At 49.5% G+C, this 25,535-nt stretch overlaps 1 protein-coding gene across 1 annotated transcript in view; it reads left to right on the forward strand.

Annotated features, from left to right (window-relative positions):
- SLC37A1 (solute carrier family 37 member 1) overlaps positions 1-25,535 on the forward strand; it is a 273,159-nt gene that overhangs the window by 202,588 nt on the left and 45,036 nt on the right. The window contains exons 13-17 of the mRNA XM_078656374.1: positions 1,638-1,700; positions 7,988-8,073; positions 14,178-14,226; positions 18,767-18,840; positions 20,513-20,591. Coding sequence (XP_078512500.1) covers positions 1,638-1,700; positions 7,988-8,073; positions 14,178-14,226; positions 18,767-18,840; positions 20,513-20,591 — 351 coding nt within the window. The remainder of the gene's footprint in view (positions 1-1,637; positions 1,701-7,987; positions 8,074-14,177; positions 14,227-18,766; positions 18,841-20,512; positions 20,592-25,535) is intronic.

Genomic DNA, 25,535 nt, shown 5'->3' on the forward strand with positions numbered 1-25,535 from the left:
GGTGAGTGCTGGTCTCAGCTCTGAGAGCATGGCCCAGGCTCTGAGAGCATCTGTTGACGCCTTGCGTAGGTGAGTGCTGGTCCAGGCTCTGAGAGCATCTGTTGATGCCTTGTGTAGGTGAGTGCTGGTCCAGGCTCTGAGAGCATCTGTTGACGCCTTGTGTAGGTGAGTGCTGGTCCAGGCTCTGAGAGCATCTGTTGACGCCTTGCGTAGGTGAGTGCTGGTCCAGGCTCTGAGAGCATCTGTTGATGCCTTGTGTAGGTGAGTGCTGGTCCAGGCTCTGAGAGCATCTGTTGACGCCTTGCGTAGGTGAGTGCTGGTCCAGGCTCTGAGAGCATCTGTTGACGCCTTGCGTAGGTGAGTGCTGGTCCTGGCTCTGAGAGCATCTGTCGACGCCTTGCGTAGGTGAGTGCTGGCCCAGGCTCTGAGAGCATCTGTTGATGCCTTGCGTAGGTGAGTGCTGGTCCTGGCTCTGAGAGCATCTGTTGACGCCTTGTGTAGGTGAGTGCTGGTCCAGGCTCTGAGAGCATCTGTTGATGCCTTGTGTAGGTGAGTGCTGGTCCAGGCTCTGAGAGCATCTGTTGACGCCTTGTGTAGGTGAGTGCTGGTCCAGGCTCTGAGAGCATCTGTTGACGCCTTGTGTAGGTGAGTGCTGGTCCAGGCTCTGAGAGCATCTGTTGACGCCTTGCGTAGGTGAGTGCTTGTCCAGGCTCTGAGAGCATCTGTTGATGCCTTGTGTAGGTGAGTGCTGGTCCAGGCTCTGAGAGCATCTGTTGAAGCCTTGCGTAGGTGAGTGCTGGTCTCAGCTCTGAGAGCATCTGTTGATGCCTTGTGTAGGTGAGTGCTGGTCCAGGCTCTGAGAGCATCTGTTGCGCCTTGCGTAGGTGAGTGCTGGTCCAGGCTCTGAGAGCATCTGTTGACGCCTTGTGTAGGTGAGTGCTGGTCCAGGCTCTGAGAGCATCTGTCGACGCCTTGCGTAGGTGAGTGCTGGTCCAGGCTCTGAGAGCATCTGTTGAAGCCTTGCGTAGGTGAGTGCTGGTCTCAGCTCTGAGAGCATCTGTTGATGCCTTGTGTAGGTGAGTGCTGGTCCAGGCTCTGAGAGCATCTGTTGACGCCTTGTGCAGGTGAGTGCTGGTCCAGGCTCTGAGAGCATCTGTTGACGCCTTGCGTAGGGGAGTGCTGGTCCAGGCTCTGAGAGCATCTGTCGAAGCCTTCTGTAGGTGAGTGCTGGTCCAGGCTCTGAGAGCATCTGTTGACGCCTTGCGTAGGTGAGTGCTGGTCCAGGCTCTGAGAGCATCTGTTGACGCCTTGCGTAGGTGAGTGCTGGTCCAGGCTCTGAGAGCATCTGTTGACGCCTTGTGTAGGTTAGTGCTGGTCCAAGCTCTGAGAGCATCTGTCGACGCCTTGCATAGGTGAGTGCTGGTCCAGGCTCTGAGAGCATCTGTTGAAGCCTTGCGTAGGTGAGTGCTGGCCCAGGCTCTGAGAGCATCTGTCGAAGCCCTACGAAGGTGAGCCTTGACTGTCGCAAGCTCTCCGAGACACCCACAGTCTCTGCGCCGAGGAGACTGTCCCGTTGTATCATTCGACAGCCTAAATTCAACCACGAGTAACTGTGTTTTTCTTCCTGTTTCCTCCAGAACACATCGATGTGAAGAAGGCTGCAGACCTCTCAACCTTGTTTGATGTAGGAGGCATCTTTGGTGAGTAGCAGGTTATCTCAAGTGGAAGCATGCTGAACTTCCTGTTCACCCACCCTCAGGAGGGCACAGGCTCACAAACATCTCCTGAGCTGACAGAGCATAAATGCTGTGGTGTCGAAAGGCGCCTTCACGATAGGAACCTCTGTGCTTCGCTTGCAAACATGAAAAGGGCTCAGCATTGCTTAGTAACAAAGTCTGCAGAACTTTAAAACCTGTCAATCATGTATTGATTGAGTAAGGTTTTTAAAAAATCCACACTAAATAATTCACACTTTAGGACCTCAGGAAAGCCCTGGTGGGTCACCCCCCCAAGGAGGCATTGCCCACCATACTCACCATTCCTCAGTATTGGTGAAACCAGTGTGTGGCAGCCAGTCTGCCATGCCATGGTGGCCCATTGGACCAGCCAGCAGTCTTCTTATCCTCCAGAGGCTATGGCTCCAAGCTGGAGTCAATGCAAAAATACCAAAATGATTTATTTTGGTGTGGGAGGAGGCGGGCAGAGTACTTATTGCTTTTTCTTGTCCTGGATTGATGTGGGTTTTCTTGGTAAAGCTGGTTTTGGGGGTACTGACTCTCCAACACCATTCTCACCAGCTGTTTTGTGGTAGAGGGTGTTTCTGCTGGCAGAGCTGGTTTGGGGTCTTTGGTGGGAAACACAGCAGTGCCCTCGCCTCTAAATGAGAGCGGTGCACCAATGGTTGAGTGGTCAAGACTTCTCACAACTTTTCAAAGCCATCCAACACTAAATGATGCCCTTCGTCTTTACAGTTAAGGGCTATCGTTTCAACTGAACCAACACCAATGTGGACATCTGAGGTCTTGACGCTACACTCAAAGTACCATTTCACCCCACCAACTCAGTAAACGTCTGAGTGTAAGCCACTGCAAGAGTAAGCATGGGACTCCCCAAAAGATTTACCCAACAAGTACCTTGAGTCAACTAACAGGTAATATCAAACGATAAGGAACACAATGTAGGAACTGGGGTCACCAGTTCCCCGGGGGTAGCCTGGCACGAGCAGGTAGGCACCCGAAAGCTTAGGTGTTAAGTGACTACACAGCACACGCATCCACTGAGACAATAAAAGGCACGCAATGACTGACGCCACTCCAGTGAGTTTGATTAAAAATCAAATAACTTTTATCTAAGCTCATGGTTCAGGAGTGGAAAATCACAGTATCAATTACTCATCAAAGCATTTCATAGGAGGGGAGAAAAGGGAGCAGTTCAATATCCAATTTAACATGTTGCAATAACATTCCATTAGAGAATTAGCATTTCATTAGTTAACAAGGAACATTTCATGAAAGAATTAGCATGGACAACCAACTCATCTGGCAAGGATGGGCATGTCAGGTAAGTAACCTGTTCAGTAGGCAAAACAATTAACTTTTCACCAAGCAAGGGTGAACAGTTAATCAAACTCCTTTGCAGGATTAAACCGTGCATTAAATGAGGATAAAACCCTTCATTAGATGTAAAGCATTTTGTCAGCAGAAGGAAAAACTTCATTAGCCAGGTCACACCATGAATACACAGTTCCTTAAGTAGGAATCAACATTTCACTAGAAATCAGGCAGGGATAATAACGTTTCATTAATCCTAAATAACCATTTCCCTTACCATATGTGGAGAATTTCAGCCGGCAAGGACAAGCAGTGCCCCAGGTAAAAGGAGCATAGACACACTAGGCCTCAAGAATCAACATTTCAGGAGGTAAACCATTTCATCAAGGTAACAAGGGGTTACTTTTTGTTGGCTAACCGTACGAACATTTCAGTATCCACATTAGCATGAGTAACCATTTCCCTGCAGGAGTAAACAGGTCATGGAAGGCAAAACATTTCCTCAATCAGGGGGAACACCCCATAAGGTAAACATGACCATTTCATCATTAAAGCAGCACATTTCAATAATCATTTCAGGAAAGAAATAATGTTTCTTTACACCGCAGTGAACCTTCAATTAGCTGGAGTGAAACGTTTCATTAGTCAGGTTAAACCATACATAAGGCTAAGAGTAGAACGTTTCCCTATATCACTGTAGGCATTCAGGAACCCCTACCCTAGACAGGAGTAAAACATTTAATTAATTAGGAAGGAAACATTTCAGTAGGGTGTAACGCGTCGTTAAGCAAGAATAAACCTTTCCTGCAGAATAAACATGCCAACAGGCCACCATAATCAGGGCATTGGGCCAGAATAAACAACCATGTCCTAGAGCCAGGTCATTAGGTAGACATAACCTTTCATTAAATCTCGAAACTTGGCTCACGCATATAACCCTGTTTCTTGTAACACCCTTCTTTTAGAAGTTACTCAACATTTCATTAGCCATGGAATAATATTTCATGAAACCAGTTCGTTGAAGGGTTAAACGTTTCACTACCCAGAAATGGACTTTTCATTATAATCCTGTAGGCTTTCATTCGTCACAACATTAGGCTGGAATGGCAACAGTGTATGGGGTCTCAGCCAGCTCCTGGCAGCTAGAATGCGCCTTAACAAGACCACGCTGGAGTAACAGGGGTCAGTGGCAGCCATGTTGAGGGTAGAGGGCACCTGCACCTAGCATGGGTTTTAACATTACCCAGGGCATTTTAACCTCACAGGGCCTATACAACTACATTACGAGGGGGGACTGCCTGAATTCGGGGAAGCAAAAAGCAAAAAAATGTCTGTGAAAAGGGCCAAGTCCAACACACAGCTTCAGTTAACCACGAGCAAATCCAAAGAATAAAAACTACAGCACACCGTCCAACCTTAGAAACCCATATCTTTGTCCCGAAAAGCATGTAAACCTAAACCCACCAGCTCCCCAGTTCTCGAAGTAGGCCTAGAAAACACTGCATCTCCCATCACACCTCAACAGGAAATAACCTGTATTAAAGTTTGCTCATGATCAGCATGGTGGAAATTTGCTCCATCAATAGTTGTACAATGATAATTGATAAATTTCTCCCCAGAGCACAAAATCAGCACAAAGGACCGGCAAGGGGTGACCCTGCCTTAACATCCTCCAACACCTACCTGCCTCTTGGTCACCGGGTCAGCAAACCCTTCATTTGAATGTTCACCACTCCAGTGTCTGATAAATTCAAAGTCGTTGTTCATCTTTGCGGTTCTTTACTGGGGTTTTTGGTACGATTTAAGTGCAGATAGATTCAGAGAATCTTCTCGGTGTACCTCCATACACCCACAGAGAAGAGATTACAATCCCAAAACCCTTAAATCTAAAGCATAATCGAGCTAAGACGCCTTTCAAGCATAAACACCCTAAAATACACTCCCTCTGTGAGAAAGTAGGTTCTTGTTGCGGTAACCCCCTCTTTTTGCCTGTTTTTTTGACGCAACTTTGACTTTTGGGGCACTGAGTCCTTCTGGCCAGGTACCCAGTATTAGTTTTCATTCCCTAAAACTCTACTATAATTGGCACAACTTCAGCGCCCATCTAAGTCCCTAGTCAATGGTACCCCTGGCACCTAGGGCATTTGAACTCAAGAGGGTCCACTGGGGCTGCGGTGTAAATTGTGCCACCCTTGGGACCCCTCCCCAAGACCATGCACACTGCCACTACAGGCTTCGTGTCTTCGTGCCGCCAAACTGAAAGGCCACATGGCACAAATCCCTGTGTGCCATGCCCACAGACACTGCATGAGATATAGGTAAGTCACCGCTACTGCAGGCCTTACTGCTCTAAGGCAGGGTGCATTATATCCCATGTGTGGACATATCTGCATGAGCATATATGACCCTGCAATATCTAAGTCCATTCTTGGATATTGTAAGTGCCCAGGGACGCCATAGAGTACATTGGCTGGACACCGTCGTTACGAGTTTCCTAGCTCCAGGAGGGCTTCACTGCACCCTAAGATGTTTGGTACCAAACATCTTGTCTTAATAAATCCTCACTGATGCCATTGTTGTATTTATTAAATAAATACACACAGGGGACACCACAGATGGTCCCCTGAAAACCTGCCAAACACTGATATGTTATCCGACTAGTTATAGCCAGTCAGCCACCATCACACATGTTTCTGACCCCATGGGGTGAGAGCCCGCGCTCTCAGAGGCCAGGAACAAAGCCTGCTCTGGGCAGCGGTGCTTCACACCCTCTTCCGGACTCGGATGGCCTTCTCGGGTGGAAAGCTTCAAAGGCTATGCTGCCTTTGAAATGAAGCCCAGGCATCTTCAGATTGTGGAGGATGCCACCCCCAGTTCTGCTCCACATTTGGCAGGAGAAAAGGTGGGGAAATGTGTGAGATTATAAGTTGGGCCCACATTCAGCCCTAGTTGGGGCAGGTGATGTGGACACTACTTTTCCAATTCCTGCATCTTAGGATGGCAGGAATGAACCTATCAGGGCTAGGGTAGAGCCCCTTCCCACAGAAAATGGTCAATGAGAGGGTAAAGACACTTAAAGGTAAGTAGCCCATTGCCTCCTACCTGCCACTCCCTTTAATGCCCCATCATTTAGTATTTTGTGGCATCTCTGGACCCTGAACTTCGATTCGGCGGATACAAAGAAGGCACGGTCAAAGAAGATCTGCTGACCCGAGAACCGAAGACCTGCTGCAGAAGTTTGTCCCGAAACCCTGCCTGCTGCACCTAAGACTCGACCATAATTGTGTGCTGTCTCGTCCTGCAACTGTGAGGCCTCCAAGATCCCCGCTGCACCTCCAGCTCTTCAGCAAATGACGGTGAACTCCCTTCGGGTAGAGGAACTACTCCCCTATAGCCCACAGACACCGAAGCAGCAGAGTCCAGTTTACTGACTTGCTGCTCCCCAGCGACTCCAACGCAACATCTAAGCAAAAAGATCTATCTCCCCACTGAGTCTGAAGACACCAGGACCAACCGGAGCCGTGCTGCCCCAATACATGGGGTGCTGGACCTCTTGCAACCTACACCAAGACGAAGAGTCTAATCAGGACTCTAACTGCTCAGGAAGCAAGCACCCATCGACGGGCAGAGAGACCCCCGGGACCCACTTCCTGAGTGGCCCAGCTGTTTGGGATGTCCCTGCAACCTGCCTGCCCCATACTGCATAGACATTTTGACGCACGCCACCCGGCTCACCTATCTGCTTTTCACCCAGCCCGCCTGGCCTGGGCACCCACGAACCAGCTGATCTCCTGTGGCCATGAGGCCCTTGCGACCTGCTCCCTCAAGTGGGACCTCTCGGACTTACCTTCAAGTTCTCTTGTGCAGTGTTTCTTCTGGTGGCCCTGTTCTACGTAGCGCCTGCTACCAATGACCACAGCACCCTGCTCTCGACAATCCGCGGGTGGGAGATTGGAGCTGGCCCTGCTACTTACCTAAATCCAGAAGTTGAACCTCGCGATCCACCTGAGTGATTTTATGTGTACATTTCGATTTTTTTTCCCATAGACTTCTATGGTGCGCCATTGCACAAAAGGGTGATATTTTGCAAACTTTGAAAATCCATATCTTAAAAAGTACTTACCTTAAAACGAAGTTCTTGGTCTGAAAAATTATATAAACATCCCTGTTATTTTTCTAAATTGGTCTGGGATTTACTCTTGAGTGTGTGTCTCATTTATTGCCTCTGTGAGTACCACACATGCTTAGCTTTACCCTCTGACAAGCCTAACTGCTCGCCCGCACTACCACAAAAAAGAGCGAGCTGTGCTTATGACGGCGTGGTTCCGTCACGGCTCCGCCCACTTACTAATTCGCCCGCACAGGCGGGGAATCAGTGCCGCGTGGGCGGAGCGGTCGCGGCATGACGGAACCACGCTGTCATGAGCACACGCCACCCGTGGCTCGTGACGGCGTGGTTTTGTCACCAGCATGGAGGGGGTTAAACTTGATCCCTCTCAGGCTAAAACACCCTCAAACAAAAACCCCGATTTTAAACTTAGTATCAAACACTCTTAACACCGATACAACCTCGAACATAATCGCAAAGAGCTCTCACTTTGCAAAGATCATGTTGCAGTAAATATTGTAAGTTTAACCCCTTCCATGCTGATGACGGACCCCGGCCGTCATGCATCACGGTGGGCGTGTGCTGATGACGGCTGGGGGCCGTCATGAACCTGCCCACTGTTTAAAAGTGCAGCACAGGTGCAGAATCGCGGCCGCGCCCAAGGTGTTAAAACACCTCTCGAAATAGCTACATTGCACAAAATGTTTTGTAAAACAATTCCATCTGACACTTCCTGGCCAGTCGCAGGCTCTGCCTCATATGCCACACCCGCTGGTGGTGTTTTGGTGGATGTGACCTCTCCTGAGAGCCCTTTGTTTCTCTCTCACAGGGGGGATCCTGGCCGGGCTGTTATCGGACAAACTGCACAAGAGGGCGTCCACCTGTGGCCTGATGTTACTGTTTGCAGCACCTACAGTAAGTTGCTTCTAAGCACTTGGAGTGCTAGAAGTTTGTCTATGTTTACTGTAGGCAGAGAGAGCTTGGGTGGGCCTTCAGCTTACACACTGCATGCCAGTCCTGGGGGCACTTGCAAACACTGAGGCCGAATGTATTAATAGAATTACACAGACAAGGGTCTTGGTCACTGATACCCTTGTACACCATAGCGAAAGACTTGGTCACTGTTACACTTGTACACCATAGCGAAAGATTTGGGAGTATATGTATGAAAATCCCTGTTTGCGATTCTCAAATAGCGATTTTTTGAGAATCCCTATTTGAGAATTGCCAAACAGGAAGTATGTAAAAAAATCGCAATTTATTTGCGATTTCTTAATATTCCTTAATTGCGATTAGCAAATTGCGAAATCGCAATTAAAGAATACTTTCCCATTCATTCCTATGGGCCAGGAGGCCCATAGGAATGGATGGGAAGTCATTCTCAATTTGCGATTTGCAATTTGAGAATCGCAAATTGAGAATAATTTCAAGGGTGCAAGGGTGTCATAAGGACATCCTGATGCACCCTTTGAAATGAACATGTGTGGGCATATGGCGCACATACGTGCCCACATGGCACCTTCACAAATGCCAAAATGTGCTTTTGTGAAAGAAATCGCAAATTACCACCAACTTGCGATTCCTTAATTTTGCGATGGGATTTTTAGTCGCAAACGCTGCTTTTTTTGCGGTTCGCAGCATTTGCGACTAAAAATTCTGTTCATACATATGCCCCTAGGTTACTGATGCACTTACACAGACTGAGGCTTCACTACTTTGAGGCACAGTCAGAGACTTGGCTGATACTCCTCAGTCACAGACAGAGACTTGGTAACTTCTCAAAGTCGGGCCGAGGCTTTGTTACTTGTGGGACACACCCAGACGTGGGTGTTTCTTCTCACATCCGGAGGGTGGGTTACTCCTGAGACACAGGTAACAAAATAAATGGTCACTTACCTGTAGAAGTAGTTTTGCAGCTTCAATAGGTTTCTGGATTCTCATGTTGTGCATTATTCCACCATCTAGTGGTTGGGTCCGGAATTGCCTTTTTCTACTCCACCATTTGGTGCTATGTTCATCCTCCTGACTTACTTACTTACTTACTTACTATCCTCCTGATGTATATCTTAAGCCCCTGAAGCCTCTATGCACGCTCACATCATCTGGTTTTCCCCCCCTTTGGTGAATTGTACCCTCCCTGGGGCTTCCTATATCTTAGGATACCTTCCATCCATTTCCTAGTCCCAAATCACCTTCTTTTGTGGAAGGTGGGAGGGTCGCATGAGAATCCAGAACACTCTTCAAACTGCAAAACTACTCCAACAGGTCAGTAACTATTTTGTTTTACGCTGAGAATCATTTCTGGATTCATCTGCTGTGCATTGATCTCACAGCTGTGGTCTCCTCTCTTGGGGGGCTGGGTTGAGGCCTCTTTGTTGACTTGCAGGTCCCCACAGCAGTGTTTTGTGAAGGTGTGCATGCAGAACCATAGGGCTGCCATGCAGATGTTGTCTATGGGAACGTTGTTCATAAAAGCTAGTATTGCCCCTTTTTTTTTCCTTGTGGAGTTTGTCCTCGGTTCCTCTCCCTGCAGCCTTGTAGCATTTTATTTGATGCTATATTGGAAATAAAGAGTTGAATTTCCTTCCTAATTTATTTTGTTTCCTGCTGATAGCAAATGATTACCCTCATGTGTTTGTGTTTGTATTTATATAGCGCCTTCTACCCTGAGGTCTCGTAGCGCTGTATTTATACAGCTGTGGAACCCTTCCTGGCTTTTCCCTGTGAAATGCCCACTCCTGGGCACCCCCAAGGTGGAGGCCAGGCATCCTTAGCGTTGTGGGGGCCGTTGTGGAGATTAAGCAAGCTATTGCCCAGAGTTGCAGAGTGGGACCCATGATTAGACTAGGCACCGAGGCGAGAATTATACGGTCCGGGGAGATTGAGCCCAGGACCCGCCGAGGCGGGAATTGAACCCTGGTCCCGGGCCAGACCTCTGCATCAGGGTCTGCCGCTCTAACCATTGAGCCACACTTCTCCACTGACGTCAGGCGTGTGTAGGGCCCTTTCCACTTATGTGTCTGATTGTTGGAAACACGTTGGTGAATGTAAGGTTTGGTTGATATGTAAGTGTGAAATGACTTTTAGGAGGAATTGTGGGTTTATCCTCTTAGCCACCCTGACCCTACCTATCTGCAGGTAGATTCTTCTGCGGTGAGTACCTGTCTTTTGCTGACTCTGCGTAATGCCTTGATGGTGATTAAAAAGGCTGTCTTGAGTGTTAAGTATTTGAGCCCCGCCTCGTGCATGGGTTCAAAGGGCGCTTTCATGAGGTGTGTCGGTACCATATCCGCATTCCATGTGGTTGTGGGCACTGACCTTTGCTGTGCTATTCATCGAGGGATGTTGTGATGACTGGCGTATTGTAGAACCTTCTCCCGGTGGTGTCACGTGTGTACTCAACTATAGCTGACAAGTGTGCGTTCAAGGTAGTGTAGGTGAGGGTTTCACCTACAAGCGGAGGGCCCAATTCACAGAACTAACTTAAGACAAAATCCTAAACTTACTACTTTTGGTATTCACAGAAGGCATTTAGTAGTAGTAAAGTTATGATGTTATCTAAGTCTGTCTTAAGTCTGTCTTAAGTCTGTCTTAAGTCTGTCTTGAGTCTGTCTTGAGTCTGTCTTGAGTCTGTCTTAAGTTTGTCTTAAGTCAAACTTATGAGAAAATCCTATTTTTAGTACTACTAAATGCCTTCTGTGAATCCAAAAGTAGTAGGACAGACTTAAGACAGACTTAAGACAGACTGAAGACAGACTTAAGACAGACTTAAGCCTGTTCTGCCTGTTTAGCCTCTTTCCCTGCTTAGCCTGTTCTGCCAGCGTTGGTGTTTTGAACTCCTGTCAGGTGCACGCCTCTAGGAGCATGTTTTTCTGAGGAGCCCATCTCCATGTCTCCTGGGCTAGTCTGGACAGCACATGTGACCCTGTTTCTCCTTCCTTGTTGAAATAAAGCTGGGGTTGTGCTGTCTTTCTGGATTGAGCCATTTTTCCCCCCTGACCTGTGCCTAGAAGGCCTTCAGGGTTAAGATGGCGGCGTTTATTTCCAGCACCCCTTGGGGCATAGACTCCCTTTTTATTCCCATATTGCGGCCTCAGCTCCATCTCGCCCGGCTGCTGATAGCCATGCCTGTTGAGTAGTGCGTTGGAGGTAGCTCTGTGTCATTGCGTGGTGGACAACCTCTCCATCTCGCGTCCCTCCATCTTCATCCTCTTGCTTCCCTTCTCCGGTGAGGGTCCCATGGCACGGGGTCCCTGTCTCTCTCTTGTGCAATGGGGACAGTGATGGAGTCTGTGCTGTGTTGGTGGGGTCCTGCGGGATGCTCTTCCTGTACCGGCTTCTTGAAAGCCCCTCTACCCTGGTCCTGGATGCTTGGTAACATTGGGAGGTTATGGTTTCCCTCTGTGATGGTAGCAGAGTTTCAAGAAGGAAGGTTTCTCTTCCAAGTGGACTCTGTAGGTACTGTAAGCCTTGCATACTGCAGCGTCGTCGGATGAGGGCTTTGAGGGGTTTGCGTCAACCCGTTCCTCAAGGGATCCATCTCAAAATCCTGCCACCCGTCTTCGATGCTTTTAGGTCCTGGGATGACCCTTGCTCAGGAGTCACCTGTCTCCTGATCCCCTTCTTCCTAGAAGATTTTCTCCTCCTCTTCTTGGGTTCAGGCGTCCTTGGGAACTCCATCTCTGGATGTTCTTCTTCGCGGGCGATTGTCTTCTAACCTCTTCAGGGATTTAGAATTGTCAAACTCTTTTTTTCCTCCTCACCATTGCTTTCATCTCGGCCTCAAGGTGGTGCGTCTTCTTTTCAATGCTAAGAAGCCTTTGCCAATGTCAAAGCCTCTTTCTCTGGCTCCTTCTCCTTCTCACATTCTGAACCCCTTCCCTGAGTCGCTGCTGGTCCTGATGGTTTACCGCCAACATTGTCCTTTGATTTTGTCTCGTGGGGTTCCTTCTGTTGCGATTTTCTTCAATCGCTTCTGTATTGGGGTGGTCTACGAGGACGTTGAGTCCTAGGGTCTTGGCTTATCCCACTGCACCTCGTGGTGTTACTTGTCGCTTCTTTGACTCTCTTTCCCTAGGCTTCCTTTTTAGGACCTTTTCTTTTTTCGAAGTCGAGAACAACCTCTTCGCTCTAGATTCTTCCCCTTGAGCGAGTTATATTTCCCGAGGATTCTCTTTGTTGCTAGACAGTCCTAGGTCTCTCAAGCAGGGCTGCTTGTTCTATGGCTGTGTCATGGCATCAAGTGCAGTGGCGGCTGCTACTGGCTAAAGTGGTAGGGCAGCGCAGGGAACAATAATAAAAATAATAAAAGATGACTTGCCTGTCGGCCGCTGCCTCGATGCTCTTCAAGCTCCCAAACTCCCCCGCGCCAATCCAGATGCTGTTCTCATGCTGGTAAAAATATTACCCAGCATGAGAGAAGCACCGGGATTGGTCTGAGCAGGCTGGTTTTGTGTTCCCACAGGAACTGAGAGCCTGTGCCTGCTGCTCTGCACCCGGCTGTGCAACACAGATCAAGTTGGAGTCTGGAGAAATTCGAAGTGCGCATGTTGGTTTGGCCGTCCGAAGAGAGTGCCCACCCCTCCTCCTCCCTGCTTGCTGCTGTCAAAGGATGGACCGCCCCCAAGACTCGGCTTCGTGATTAAAAATAAAATGATAATAACATTATTTTATTGTCTTTTTATTTTTAATGCGTTCATCTGCCGGCTCCAGCAGTAGGGCGACGCTCTGATCATGTGCCCACCTCGGCTTCTCTTTGGTCTTCAAGGTTTTGGGCAGGAACTCAGCACACAGGGCCCGATTCACAGAACTAACTTAAGACAAAATACTGAACTTGCTACCATTTTGGTATTCCCAGAAGTTAGGACTCCTAAATGCCTTCTGTGAATACCGAAAGTCTTAAAATTAGTTTTTTTCTCAGTTTAGGAGTAGTAAAGTTAGGAATATAAACGCAGTATGTGCCATCCCTTTCCACAGATGTTTATTCTCTGTTTGATGTGGTCAAGGTCCTTTCGATGCCGGTCGCTGGCTCTGCATTTCCTCGTATTTTCAGTTCTTTTCCACTGTTGCCTCTGCGAAATTTGCCTTTGGTTGTTTCATGGTTGCAGGACTCTCAGTTGTGCTTCCAGTCCATGGCAGAAAAAATAATCCATAGTCGACAAGCATGCGCAGGGGGTTCCGGGGTGTACCCTCAACGTCATAGAAGGATGGACGAAGCACCAAATGGCTGACAATGGTCTGAGGGAGAAATGAACAGAGACTAGAAAGAGCGACTCCAGACCCGGCCACTAGATGGCGGAATAAAGCACAGCATGTGAATCCAGATACATTCACATGGCACAAGGCCTGGTTACTCTTTCATCAACACAATAACCGTCCCAGTGCCTCACATTCAGACAGAGGCTCCATTGATCCTCAGACACAGACAGAAGCTCGATTACTACTCACAGACGCGGGGAGGCTGGGTTGCTCCTCAGACTGACAGCGGTTTGGTTACTTCTTAGGTAGACAGAACTTTGATTCCTTCACACACACATACAAAGGCTCGGTTACATCTTCTCACACACAGACAGAGGCTCAAATATTCGTCATGTACTTTACTCCTCCTTCGGTTACACACCTGCAGGCTTAGTTACTGCTTCTCGTACATAAACACAGGGCCCGATTCACAAAGCGCATCCGTACTCGTGGCAGAGACCCCGCAGTCATGGTAGGGTACCAGCACCCGTGACAGGGCCCCACAGTCGTGGTAGGGGGCCCCCAGCTGTGGTGGTGGTCCCGCACTTGTGGAGTAACTCACTGCAGAGATCCCACTACAAGTGCAGGGCCCTTGGCATGAGTTCGACCCCCGCCACGACTCCGGGGCCTGCACCACCAGTGCGGAGGCCCTTTGTGAATCGCGCCCACAGTGTCAATACATCCTCCCTTGCAGAAAGAACAGCCCAGGTACTCCATTTATTAAACACAGCAGATGTCTATCAGCCCTCGCTCTGACTAAACTCTGTGTTCTCTCGTTGCAGCTTTACGTCTTCTCGTCCGTCAGTAAGATGGGGATGACAGCGACCATGGGTGAGCACTTGTCCTTTATTGAAGATGTGCATTGAGGGTGAAGCCCTTGGGATGCATGTACAGGCTGAGGAACCATGAGTGGACCAGGACCGCATGTCTGCTTTTAACATGGGGCACATTTTGTGTTATGGGAAGCACATAAAACTGCACATGTACAAGAAATTTTGATAAAGAGTGAACACCTGAAGTATTTGTTATACAATTTAAATCTCAAAGTACAGATTCATTCACAAAATAATCAGGTGTTGATTGATGGCGATGGTTGATCGCGTGTTGATTGATGGCGTTGGATGATCGGTGTTGGTGTTGGATAATCAGGTGTTGATTGATGGTGTTGGATGATCGGGTGTTGATTGATGGCGTTTGATGATCGGTGTTGGTGTTGGATGATCAGGTGTTGATTGATGGTGTTGGAAGATCGGATGTTGATTGCTGGCGTTGGCTGATCGGTTTTGGTGTTGGATAATCAGGTGTTGATTGATGGTGTTGGATGATCGGGTGTTGATTGATGTCGTACGATGATCGGTGTTGGTGTTGGATGATTAGGTGTTGATTGATGGTGTTGGATGATCGGGTGTTGATTGCTGGCGTTGGATGATCAGTGTTGGTGTTGGATGATCGGGTGTTGATTGATGGTGTTGGGTGATCGGGTGCTGATTGATGGTGTTGGGTGATCAGGTGTTGATTGATGGTGTTGGATGCTCGGGTGTTGATTGATGGTGTTGGGTGATCGGATGTTGATAGATGGTGTTGGGTGATCGGGTGTTTACTGATGGTGTTGGGTGATCGGGTGTTGATTGATGGTGTTGGATGATTGGGTGTTGATTGATGGTGTTGGGTGATCAGGTGTTGATTGATTGTGTTGGGTGATCAGGTGTTGATTGATGGTGTTGGGTGATCAGGTGTTGATTGATGGTGTTGGATGCTCGGGTGTTGATTGATGGTGTTGGGTGATCGGATGTTGATAGATGGTGTTGGGTGATCGGGTGTTTACTGATGGTGTTGGGTGATCGGGTGTTGATTGATGGTGTTGGATGATCGGGTGTTGATTGATGGTGTTGGGTGATCAGGTGTTGATTGATGGTGTTGGGTGATCAGGTGTTGATTGATGTTGTTGGATGATCGGATGTTGATTGATGTTGTTGGATGATCGGATGTTGATTGATGGTGTTGGGTGATCGGGTGTTGATTGATGGTGTTGGGTGATCAGGTGTTGATTGATGGTGTTGGGTGATCGCGTGTTGATTGATGGCGTTGGATGATCGGATGTTGATTGATGGTGTTGGGTGATCGGGTGTTGATTGATGGTGTTGGGTGATCGCGTGTTGATTGATGGCGTTGGATGATCGGATGTTGATTGATGGCGTTGGATGATCGGATGTTGATTGATGGCGTTGGGTGATCAGGTGTTGATTGATGGCGTTGGATGATCGGATGTTGATTGATGGCGTTGGATGATCGGATGTTGATTGATAGTATTGGGTGATCGTGTGTTGATTGATGGTGTTGGGTGATTGTGTGTTGATTGATGGTGTTGGATGCTCTGCGACAGCTGGTGGCGGTCAGTGAATAGTCATACTTGGTCCATGTGGGCAGGGCGATGGGGTGTTGGGTTATGTTAGCAGACACTGCCAGTTTTTAGTGTGACATTGGGTACTGTGAGTACCTTGAAGGCTGGCGATAATAATAAAGAGCTTGTAAAGCGCACAGTAATGCCATCACGGCATGTCCCCGCGCTAGAACTAGCCGTGAGCCAGCATGAGAGAGATCCAGAGGACTATGCTGTGTATAAGTGAGTTTTCAGCAAGGCCCTAAACCGCGCTTCACTACTCTCCAGTCTCAAGGCCAAGGGAAGTTTGTTCCACTGTTGAGCTGCATGGAGCGCAAAAGAACGACCGCCTATTCTGGCCTTCCTCGTCCTGGGAACTGTCAGCAGTCCGGTCCCCTCCGAGCGAAGGGTCCTGGAGGGTTCATACCGGCTGACTAGATCCTTTAAATAAGCGGGCGACCTCTCCCAGATAATCCGATGACAGAAGAGTAGACACTTAAAACGCACCCTTTTCTTCACAGGCAGCCAATGAAGCGCATCCAGCGCCTTCTGCGAGTTGGCCCTCCTAGGTCTTCTCAACACCAACCTGGCGGCGGAGTTCTGGATGACTTGGAGGCGGCCCAGGCTACCCTCGGTCGCCCCCAGAAACAGTACATTTCCATAGTCCAACCGCGAGGTCACCAGTGCCTGTGTTAGAGTCCTTCTGGCCGCAAGGGGCAAGAGGTCTAACGTTTTATTTAGGGTCTTTAAAACTCCAAAACATTTGCCCACAAGACGCCTAATGTGGCCATCATACGAGAGGGAGGGATTCATCCAGATTCCCAAGTTCTTTGCTTCCTCACAGGGGGTAGGAGTAGGACCCAAGCATGAAGGCCACCACTCAGCTGACCAATTCTCGCTCTTTCCCCCAACCACCAGCACCTCTGTTTTAGAACCATTGAGTTTTAAACAGTGGGAGTCCATCCATTCTCCCAGTGCCTGCATGCAAGATTTAAAGTTAGTTGGAGTGTTGGAGGAGTTCTGCGACAAAGAGATCAGCAGCTGGGTGTCGTCGGCGTACGACACCAATTCCACCCCAAAAGATTGTACCACTTTTGCCAGGGAGGCCATATAAAGATTAAAAAGAGTGGGGCTAAGAGCCGAGCCCTGAGGCACTCCCTGATCTAATGGCAGCTCTGCTGAGCGACAGGTCCCTTGCTGAACCTGAAAGCATCTCTCTGAGAGGAATGACTGTAGCCAACACAGCGCTTGACCAGCCACCCCAGCTTCCTTCAGACACCGCAGCAAGATGGAATGTGCTACGGTGTCGAAAGCTGCACTCAGGTCGAGCATAATTAGGGCCATTGTGTGACCTGCATCAGCCCCTGCTCTTAAAGTCTCGGTGGCTCGGAGGAGAGCTGTCTCAGTGGAATAGCCCCCCCTAAATCCTGACTGAGAAGGATGAAGTAAATTCCACCTCTCCAGGTGTTCAGAGAGCTGGGTATTAACCACTTTCTCTGCCACCTTCGCCACGTACGGTAGTAAGGAAATAGGCCTGAGGTTTTCCAGCACCTCCAGGCTCACGTTAGGTTTTTTCCTTATTGGCAGTACTATGGCCTTTTTCCACTCTTTGGGGACTTGTTGGGTGCAGAAGGAGGTGTTTAGGACCTGCCTGATGTGAGGTTCCAGGGCTGACACTCCCTCTGTAATGACCCAAGCCGGTGCCGGATCGTTGGGGGACCCTGACTTCACACTTCGGCATATCTTTATAAGATTGTCCACTGTGGGAACCTCAAAAGTTTGTAGTGAGGACTCAGAGGGTACCATTGAGCTACCAGCTACAAGATCTGTGCCTTTGTCTGGGACGCGAGAAAAGGAGGCATAAATCGCTTTCACTTTATTAGAAAAAAAGTTAGCGACTTTATTACATCCCTCCACAGAGACCTTTATAGGGGTACTAGATCCCGAGACTGAGGATATTTCTTTATATATTTTATATAATTCACGCGAGGAGCTCTCAGCTGCCTCAATGCGTGTCTGAAAATATTTGGCTTTGGCTCTACGTACCGCATACTGATAGCTACGATGAGCGGAGCTGTATGTGTTCTTAGCCAGTGGAGTCGGGTTCTTCCTCCAGCTCCTTTCAAGTTTTTTGCAATTAGACTTGATTTGTTGTAATTCAGGAGTGAACCACAGGGCCGTGTGTTGTCTGCCTTCTCTAGCTTTACCCTTACTCAGGGGGGCTATCTCATCCAGGGTGGAAGTCACAAGAAGGTTAAATTCCTTGTTCGCCTGATCACTATCCGTCGCACTCCATGGCTGTGCTTTCCGGATGGCGCTTAAGAATTTATCCTGAGTATACTGCCTCCATTTGCGTCTCGTGGTGTTTCCCATCCCCTTCTCAATCACCCTACCAGGTTGGTAAAAACATAGGAAAGGGACCAGGAAGTGATCGGTCCAAGGGAGCTGACAGGGGGTAAGTGCTTTAATCGTATCCCAGCTAGCAAAAATAGGGTCCAGACAGTGACCCTTTTGATGTGTAGCTGCAGCACTTAACAGACTAAGCTGAAGTTCTTGTAGGACAAGGCGAACATCCTCTGCCTCCTTATGTAGGGAATGGCGATGGCGGGTGTTTGATGGTAGTGGGTACAGTGTGGCAGCTGCTGGTGGTCCATTGGCTCCTGGGTGCATTTGGGAGGTTAGTGATTAGGTTTTGATGGAAGCAGTCAGTCGCGATAGCTGTTGGGCAGTGGATGCTGTTCTTGGGTCCACTGGGGAGGTTATAGACGGGTTGTAGATTGTTGTCAGTGGGCACTCTTTGGTGGCTTGTGGTGGTCATTGAATGATGTGCACTTGGGTTGTGGGTGATTGCCTGTCTGGGGTGTCAGCTGGAGATGGAGGAAGGCTGTGGCGGACGTGAGTACACACTGTCCCCAGAGGGAGCTTCAGCCCTGCCTGCCCTGCAGATGGCGGTGAGTTGAGGTGGAGCCTTCATCTGTTTTGTCTTTGCAGGGATGCTGCTGCTCTGTGGAGCTCTGGTGAATGGCCCCTACTCTCTGATCACCACAGCTGTCTCAGCAGACTTGGTAAGTTCTGTATCCAACATGACAATACCTCCCTTGGTGCACTGTGGCCTCACCAGCATTATCCGCCTCGCTATGTTCCAATCCATCCTTTCACCCCAGAGATCTGAAGCCGCCCTGTCTCTGTGACCCTGGTCACCCGCCACCCTTGGTTACTCTCACACTTGAGACCCTCACACTCTTTCACCAATCCACCAGCTGCAGGTCCTGGCCACACAGTACTTCCCACACATGCTGTAGCTGCACCAGTCAGGGCACTCCCTTTCTCCTTGTCACTCTCTCTGGCGCCCCATCCCCAGTGGCGGCTCATCCACTAAGGTGGAGTAGCGTTGCCCCACTGCTCGCTGTGATCAATAGAAGGGAAAACTGAACTAATAACCAGTGTTATTATCATTTTTGTTTGCCATTTCCTGGTGCGAGTGGGGCTGGACTGCCGGGGCAGGGGCTAGGAACAGGGGTGGTGGCACCCTCCTAAGTGCGCATGAATGTTTGTCCGGCCCTCTCGAGCCGACCATAACAGCCATGCGCACTTTGCATGTTCTGCACCTGTCCTGCATTACAGACTGGATGCAGAACATGCCCAGGCTCCCATTCCCCGTCTGAGCGCCAAATCACAAACTCAGACCAAACACAATGCGGCATTGCAGCGTTGTGATTGGCTACGGGAGTCAGGAGCCTGGGTGTTTCCTGGTTCCTGCTTCCAAGGTGGTGGCGAGCGGACTGAGAGGCGGCCGGCGGCCAGGTGGCCAGCCTAAAGGTAAGTGTTCTTTTTTTATTTTCTTTATTTTTATTTACAAACCCCATGCCACCTCCCTCCACCCACCACCCCGGTAAATAGCGGCTAACACTGCCCATCCCCATTGGCCAAATAACTTGTTGTTTCTTTTACCATTATCACTTTTCACACTAGTATCCCCAGCTTTCATTGGTCACCTCTGCCCACCAAGCAGTCCTCACTTCTACGTTCACTGTCATGTGTGCCCCTGAACACCTCTTGCTGGTCCTCCTTGTCCCATTGCCCATGTTGAGGCCTTAATGGTGTCCCCCGTCTTCCCTTGTGACTCCTTTGGGTGACGTGAAAGTTTGCAGAACTATGACCAGGTGCACCTGAGAGTACAAGTTGTTAGCCACTCACCTTTGAAGAAGCTAATGTGCCCTCCTGGGAAGAAGAGATGGTGGAAGGGTGTCCCCTCCTCCCTGAAGCAGATGTGGGTGCAGAATGTGACATTCTCTGCCCAATTTCTCCCTTTTTGGCCCGATGTGTACCCTTTCACCCACCTTCAGGACATTTTCTGACAACGACCGCAGTCCTTCATGGAGTGGGAATCAGGAAGATGACGTTACATCGTGGTGTTTACACCGCAATACCTTTACAACGCAGGCATTACAACACAAGTCGTCACAACGACTTGCATTGGAGGGCGCAGGACCTAGGAATAGTGTGATTTACTATTCCAACTGCAGTCTACGTACAGTAGGGAAGGTGTTGGAATAGTTAATCATACTATTCCTTAGGTTAAAGCACCATCTACTGCAAGTCATTGTAATGACTTTCGTTGTAATACCTGCGTTGTAAAGGTATTGCGGTGTAAACACCACGATGTAAGCGGTGTTTCTCAGATAGTATTGCTTGGCCCCAGAGTCAGTCTGTGACAATCTTTCTGTTTCTCCACAGGGAACTCACAAGAGCCTGAAAGGAAATGCAAAGGCGCTCTCCACGGTGACGGCCATCATTGACGGGACGGGGTCTGTAGGTGAGTCTGTGCTCTAGGGTCTGTTAACATCTACACACCCATGCCTGTAGGTGAGCATCTGTACTTGAGCGTCTGCACCCCGCTCTGTAGATGTGTGTCTGCACCCAAGGTCTGTAGATGAGTGTCTGCAGCCTGCACTCAGGTCTGTAGGTGAGTGTCTGCACCCTGGTTCTGTAGATGAGTGTCTCTACTCAGGTCTGTGGATGAGTGTCTGCAGCCTGTACTAGATGTGTATCTACCCTGATTCTGTAGATGATGGTCTGTACTCAGGTCTGTAGATGAGTGTCTGCACCCCAGGTCTGTAGGTGAGTGTCTGCACCCTGGTTCTGTAGATGTGTGTCTGTACTCAGGTCTGTGGATGAGTGTCTGCAGCCTGTACTAGATGTGTATCTACCATGATTCTGTTGATGATGGTCTGTACTCGGGTCTGTAGGTGAGTGTCTACACCCCAGGTCTGTAGATGAGTGTCTGAACTCAGGTCTGTTGGCGAGTGTCTGTGTTCGGGTCTGTAGGTGAGAATCTGTACTCGGGTTTGTAGGCGAGTGTCTGCACCCCAGGTCTGTTGATGAGTGTCTGTACTCGGTTCTGTAGATGAGTGTCGGTACTCTGGTCCAAAGGTGAGTATCTGTACTCGGTCTGTGGGTAAGCATCTGCAGCCCAGGTCTGTAGATGAGGGTCTGTACTCGTGTCTGTAGATCTGCCTGCACCTTGGTTCTGTAGATGTGTGTCTGTACTTAGGTCTATAGATGAGTGTCTGTACTCAGGTCTGTAGATGATTGTCTGCCGCCTGTACTCAGGTCTGTAGGTGAGTGTCTGCACCCTGGTTCTGTAGATGTGTGTCTGTACTCAGGTCTGTAGATGAGTGTCTGCAGCCTGTACTCGGGTCAGTAGGTGAGTGTCTGCACCCTGGTTCTGTAGTTGACGGTCTGTACTCGGGTCTGTAGGTGAGTGTCTACACCCCAGGTCTGTAGGCGAGTGTCTGTATTCGGGTCTGTAGGTGAGCATCTGTACTCGGGTTTGTAGGCGAGTGTCTGCACCCCAGGTCTGTTGATGAGTGTCTGTACACAATTCTGTAGATGAGTGTCGGTACTCTGGTCCAAAGGCGAGTATCTGTACTTGGGTCTGTGGGTAAGCATTTGCAGCCCAGGTCTGTAGATGAGGGTTTGTACTCGTGTCTGTAGGTGAGAGCCTGCACCCCAGGTCTGTAGATGAGTGTCTGTACTCAGGTCTGTAGGCGAGTGTCTGTACTCCGGTCTGGAGGTGAGCATCTGCACCTGAGGTCTGTAGATGAGTGTCTGTACCCTGTATTCGGGTCTGTAGGTGAGGGCCTGCACCCTGTAGGTGAGCAGCTGTACTTGAGTTTGTAGGTGAGTATCTGCACTCCAGGTATGTAGATGAGTGTCTGCATCCCAAGTCTGTAGATGAATATCTGTACTTTGGTCTGTAGATGAGTGTCTGCACCCCAGTTTCTGTAGAAGAGTGTCTTTACTGGGGTCTGTAGGCGAGTGTTTGTACTCGGGTCTTTAGGCGAGCATCTGCTACCCAGGTCTGTAGATGAGTGTCTGTACCCTGTATTCGGGTCTGTAGGTGAGGGTCTGCACCCTGGTTCTGTAGATGAATGTCTGTACTCAGGTCTGTAGAGGAGGGTCTCCACCCCAGCTCTGTAGATGAATGTCTGTATTTAGGTCTGTAGGTGAGCGTATGCACCCCAGGTCTGTAGAGTAGTGTCTACACCCTAGCTCTGTAGACGAGTGTCTGTACTCAGGTCTGTAGGTGAGCGTATGCACCCCACTCTGTAGATAGATGAGTGTCTGCAGCCTGTACTCGGGTCTCTAGGTGAGCATCTGTACTCGAGCTTGTAGGCGAGTGTCTGCACCCGAGGTCTGTAGATGAGTGTCTGTACTCGGGTCTGTAGGTGAGTGCTGCACCCCGCTCTGTAGATGAGTGTCTGCACCCTGTACTCGGGTCTGTTGGTGAGCATCTGTTCTCAAGTTTGTTGGCGAGTGTCTGCACCCCAGTTTCTGTATATGAGTGTCTTTACCGGTGTCTGTAGGCGAGTGTTTGTACTCGGGTCTTTAGGCGAGCATCTGCTACCCAGGTCTGTAGATGAGTGTCTGTATTCAGGTCTGTAGATGAGTGTCTGCACCTCAGGTCTGTAGATGAGTGTCTGCACCCCTGGTCTGTAGATGAGTGTCTGTACCCCAGGTCTGTAGATGAGTGTCTGTACCCCAGGTCTGTAGACGAGTGTCTGCACCCCAGGTCTGTAGATGAGTGTCTGTACTCAGATCTTTAGGTGAGCATATGTACTTGAGTTTGTGAGTGAATGTCTGCACCCCAGGTCTGTAGATGAGTATCTGCACCCCAGATCTGTAGATGAGTGTCTGTACTCAGGCTTGTAGGTGAGCTTCTGTACCCTGCTCTGTAGATGAGGGTCTGCACCCTGTACTCGGGTCTGTTGGTGAGCATCTGTACTCAAGTTTGTTGGCGAGTGTCTGCACCCCAGTTTCTGTAGATGGGTGTCTTTACTTGGGTCTGTAGGTGAGCGTCTGCACCCTGCTCTGTACGCAAGTGTCTGCAACCCAGGTCTGTAAATGAGCCTCTGTACTCGGTTCTATAGATGAGGGTCTGTACTCAGGTCTTTAGGTGAGCATCTGTACTTGAGTTTGTAGGTGAATATCTGCACCCCATATTTGTATATGAGTGTCTGTACTTGGTCCTGTAGATGAGTGTTGGTACTCGGGTCCAAAGGCGAGTATCTGTACTCGGGTCTCTGGTGAGTGTCTGTACTCGGGTCTGTAGCTGAGTGTCTGCACCCTGGTTCTGTAGATGTGTGTCTGTCCTCGGGTCAGTAGGTGAGCTTCTGTACCCCGAGTCTGTAGATGAGTGTCTTTACTGGGGTCTGTAGGCAAGTGGCTGCACCCCGCTCTGTAGATGAGTGTCTGCAGCTTGTACTCGGGTCTGTAGGTGAACGTCTGTATTCGAGATGGTAGGTGAGTGTCTGCACCCCAGGTCTGTAGACGAGTGTCTGTACTCAGGTCTGTAGATGAGTGTCTGCACCCCAGGTCTGTAGACGAGTGTCTGTACTCAGGTCTGTAGATGAGTGTCTGCAGCCTGTACTCGGGTCAGTAGGTGAGTGTCTGCACCCTGGTTCTGTAGTTGACGGTCTGTACTTGGGTCTGTAGGTGAGTGTCTACACCCCAGGTCTGTAGGCGAGTGTCTGTATTCGGGTCTGTAGGTGAGCATCTGTACTCGGGTTTGTAGGCGAGTGTCTGCACCCCAGGTCTGTTGATGAGTGTCTGTACTCAATTCTGTAGATGAGTGTCGGTACTCTGGTCCAAAGGCGAGTATCTGTACTTGGGTCTGTGAGTAAGCATTTGCAGCCCAGGTCTGTAGATGAGGGTTTGTACTCGTGTCTGTAGGTGAGAGCCTGCACCCCAGGTCTGTAGATGAGTGTCTGTACTCAGGTCTGTAGGCGAGTGTCTGTACTCCGGTCTGGAGGTGAGCATCTGCACCTGAGGTCTGTAGATGAGTGTCTGTACCCTGTATTCGGGTCTGTAGGTGAGGGCCTGCACCCTGTAGGTGAGCAGCTGTACTTGAGTTTGTAGGTGAGTATCTGCACTCCAGGTATGTAGATGAGTGTCTGCATCCCAAGTCTGTAGATGAATATCTGTACTTTGGTCTGTAGATGAGTGTCTGCACCCCAGGTCTGTAGATGAGTATCTGCACCCCAGGTCTGTAGATGAGTGTCTGTACTCAGGCTTGTAGGTGAGCTTCTGTACCCTGCTCTGTAGATGAGGGTCTGCACCCTGTACTCGGGTCTGTTGGTGAGCATCTGTACTCAAGTTTGTTGGCGAGTGTCTGCACCCCAGTTTCTGTAGATGGGTGTCTTTACTTGGGTCTGTAGGTGAGCGTCTGCACCCTGCTCTGTACGCAAGTGTCTGCAACCCAGGTCTGTAAATGAGCCTCTGTACTCGGTTCTATAGATGAGGGTCTGTACTCAGGTCTTTAGGTGAGCATCTGTACTTGAGTTTGTAGGTGAATATCTGCACCCCATATTTGTATATGAGTGTCTGTACTTGGTCCTGTAGATGAGTGTTGGTACTCGGGTCCAAAGGCGAGTATCTGTACTCGGGTCTCTGGTGAGTGTCTGTACTCGGGTCTGTAGCTGAGTGTCTGCACCCTGGTTCTGTAGATGTGTGTCTGTCCTCGGGTCAGTAGGTGAGCTTCTGTACCCCGAGTCTGTAGATGAGTGTCTTTACTGGGGTCTGTAGGCAAGTGGCTGCACCCCGCTCTGTAGATGAGTGTCTGCAGCTTGTACTCGGGTCTGTAGGTGAACGTCTGTATTCGAGATGGTAGGTGAGTGTCTGCACCCCAGGTCTGTAGACGAGTGTCTGTACTCAGGTCTGTAGATGAGTGTCTGCACCCCAGGTCTGTAGACGAGTGTCTGTACTCAGGTCTGTAGATGAGTGTCTGCAGCCTGTACTCGGGTCAGTAGGTGAGTGTCTGCACCCTGGTTCTGTAGTTGACGGTCTGTACTTGGGTCTGTAGGTGAGTGTCTACACCCCAGGTCTGTAGGCGAGTGTCTGTATTCGGGTCTGTAGGTGAGCATCTGTACTCGGGTTTGTAGGCGAGTGTCTGCACCCCAGGTCTGTTGATGAGTGTCTGTACTCAATTCTGTAGATGAGTGTCGGTACTCTGGTCCAAAGGCGAGTATCTGTACTTGGGTCTGTGAGTAAGCATTTGCAGCCCAGGTCTGTAGATGAGGGTTTGTACTCGTGTCTGTAGGTGAGAGCCTGCACCCCAGGTCTGTAGATGAGTGTCTGTACTCAGGTCTGTAGGCGAGTGTCTGTACTCCGGTCTGGAGGTGAGCATCTGCACCTGAGGTCTGTAGATGAGTGTCTGTACCCTGTATTCGGGTCTGTAGGTGAGGGCCTGCACCCTGTA

Source organism: Lissotriton helveticus, chromosome 8 (genome assembly GCF_964261635.1).
Source record: "Lissotriton helveticus chromosome 8, aLisHel1.1, whole genome shotgun sequence".
NCBI lineage: Eukaryota > Metazoa > Chordata > Amphibia > Caudata > Salamandridae > Lissotriton > Lissotriton helveticus.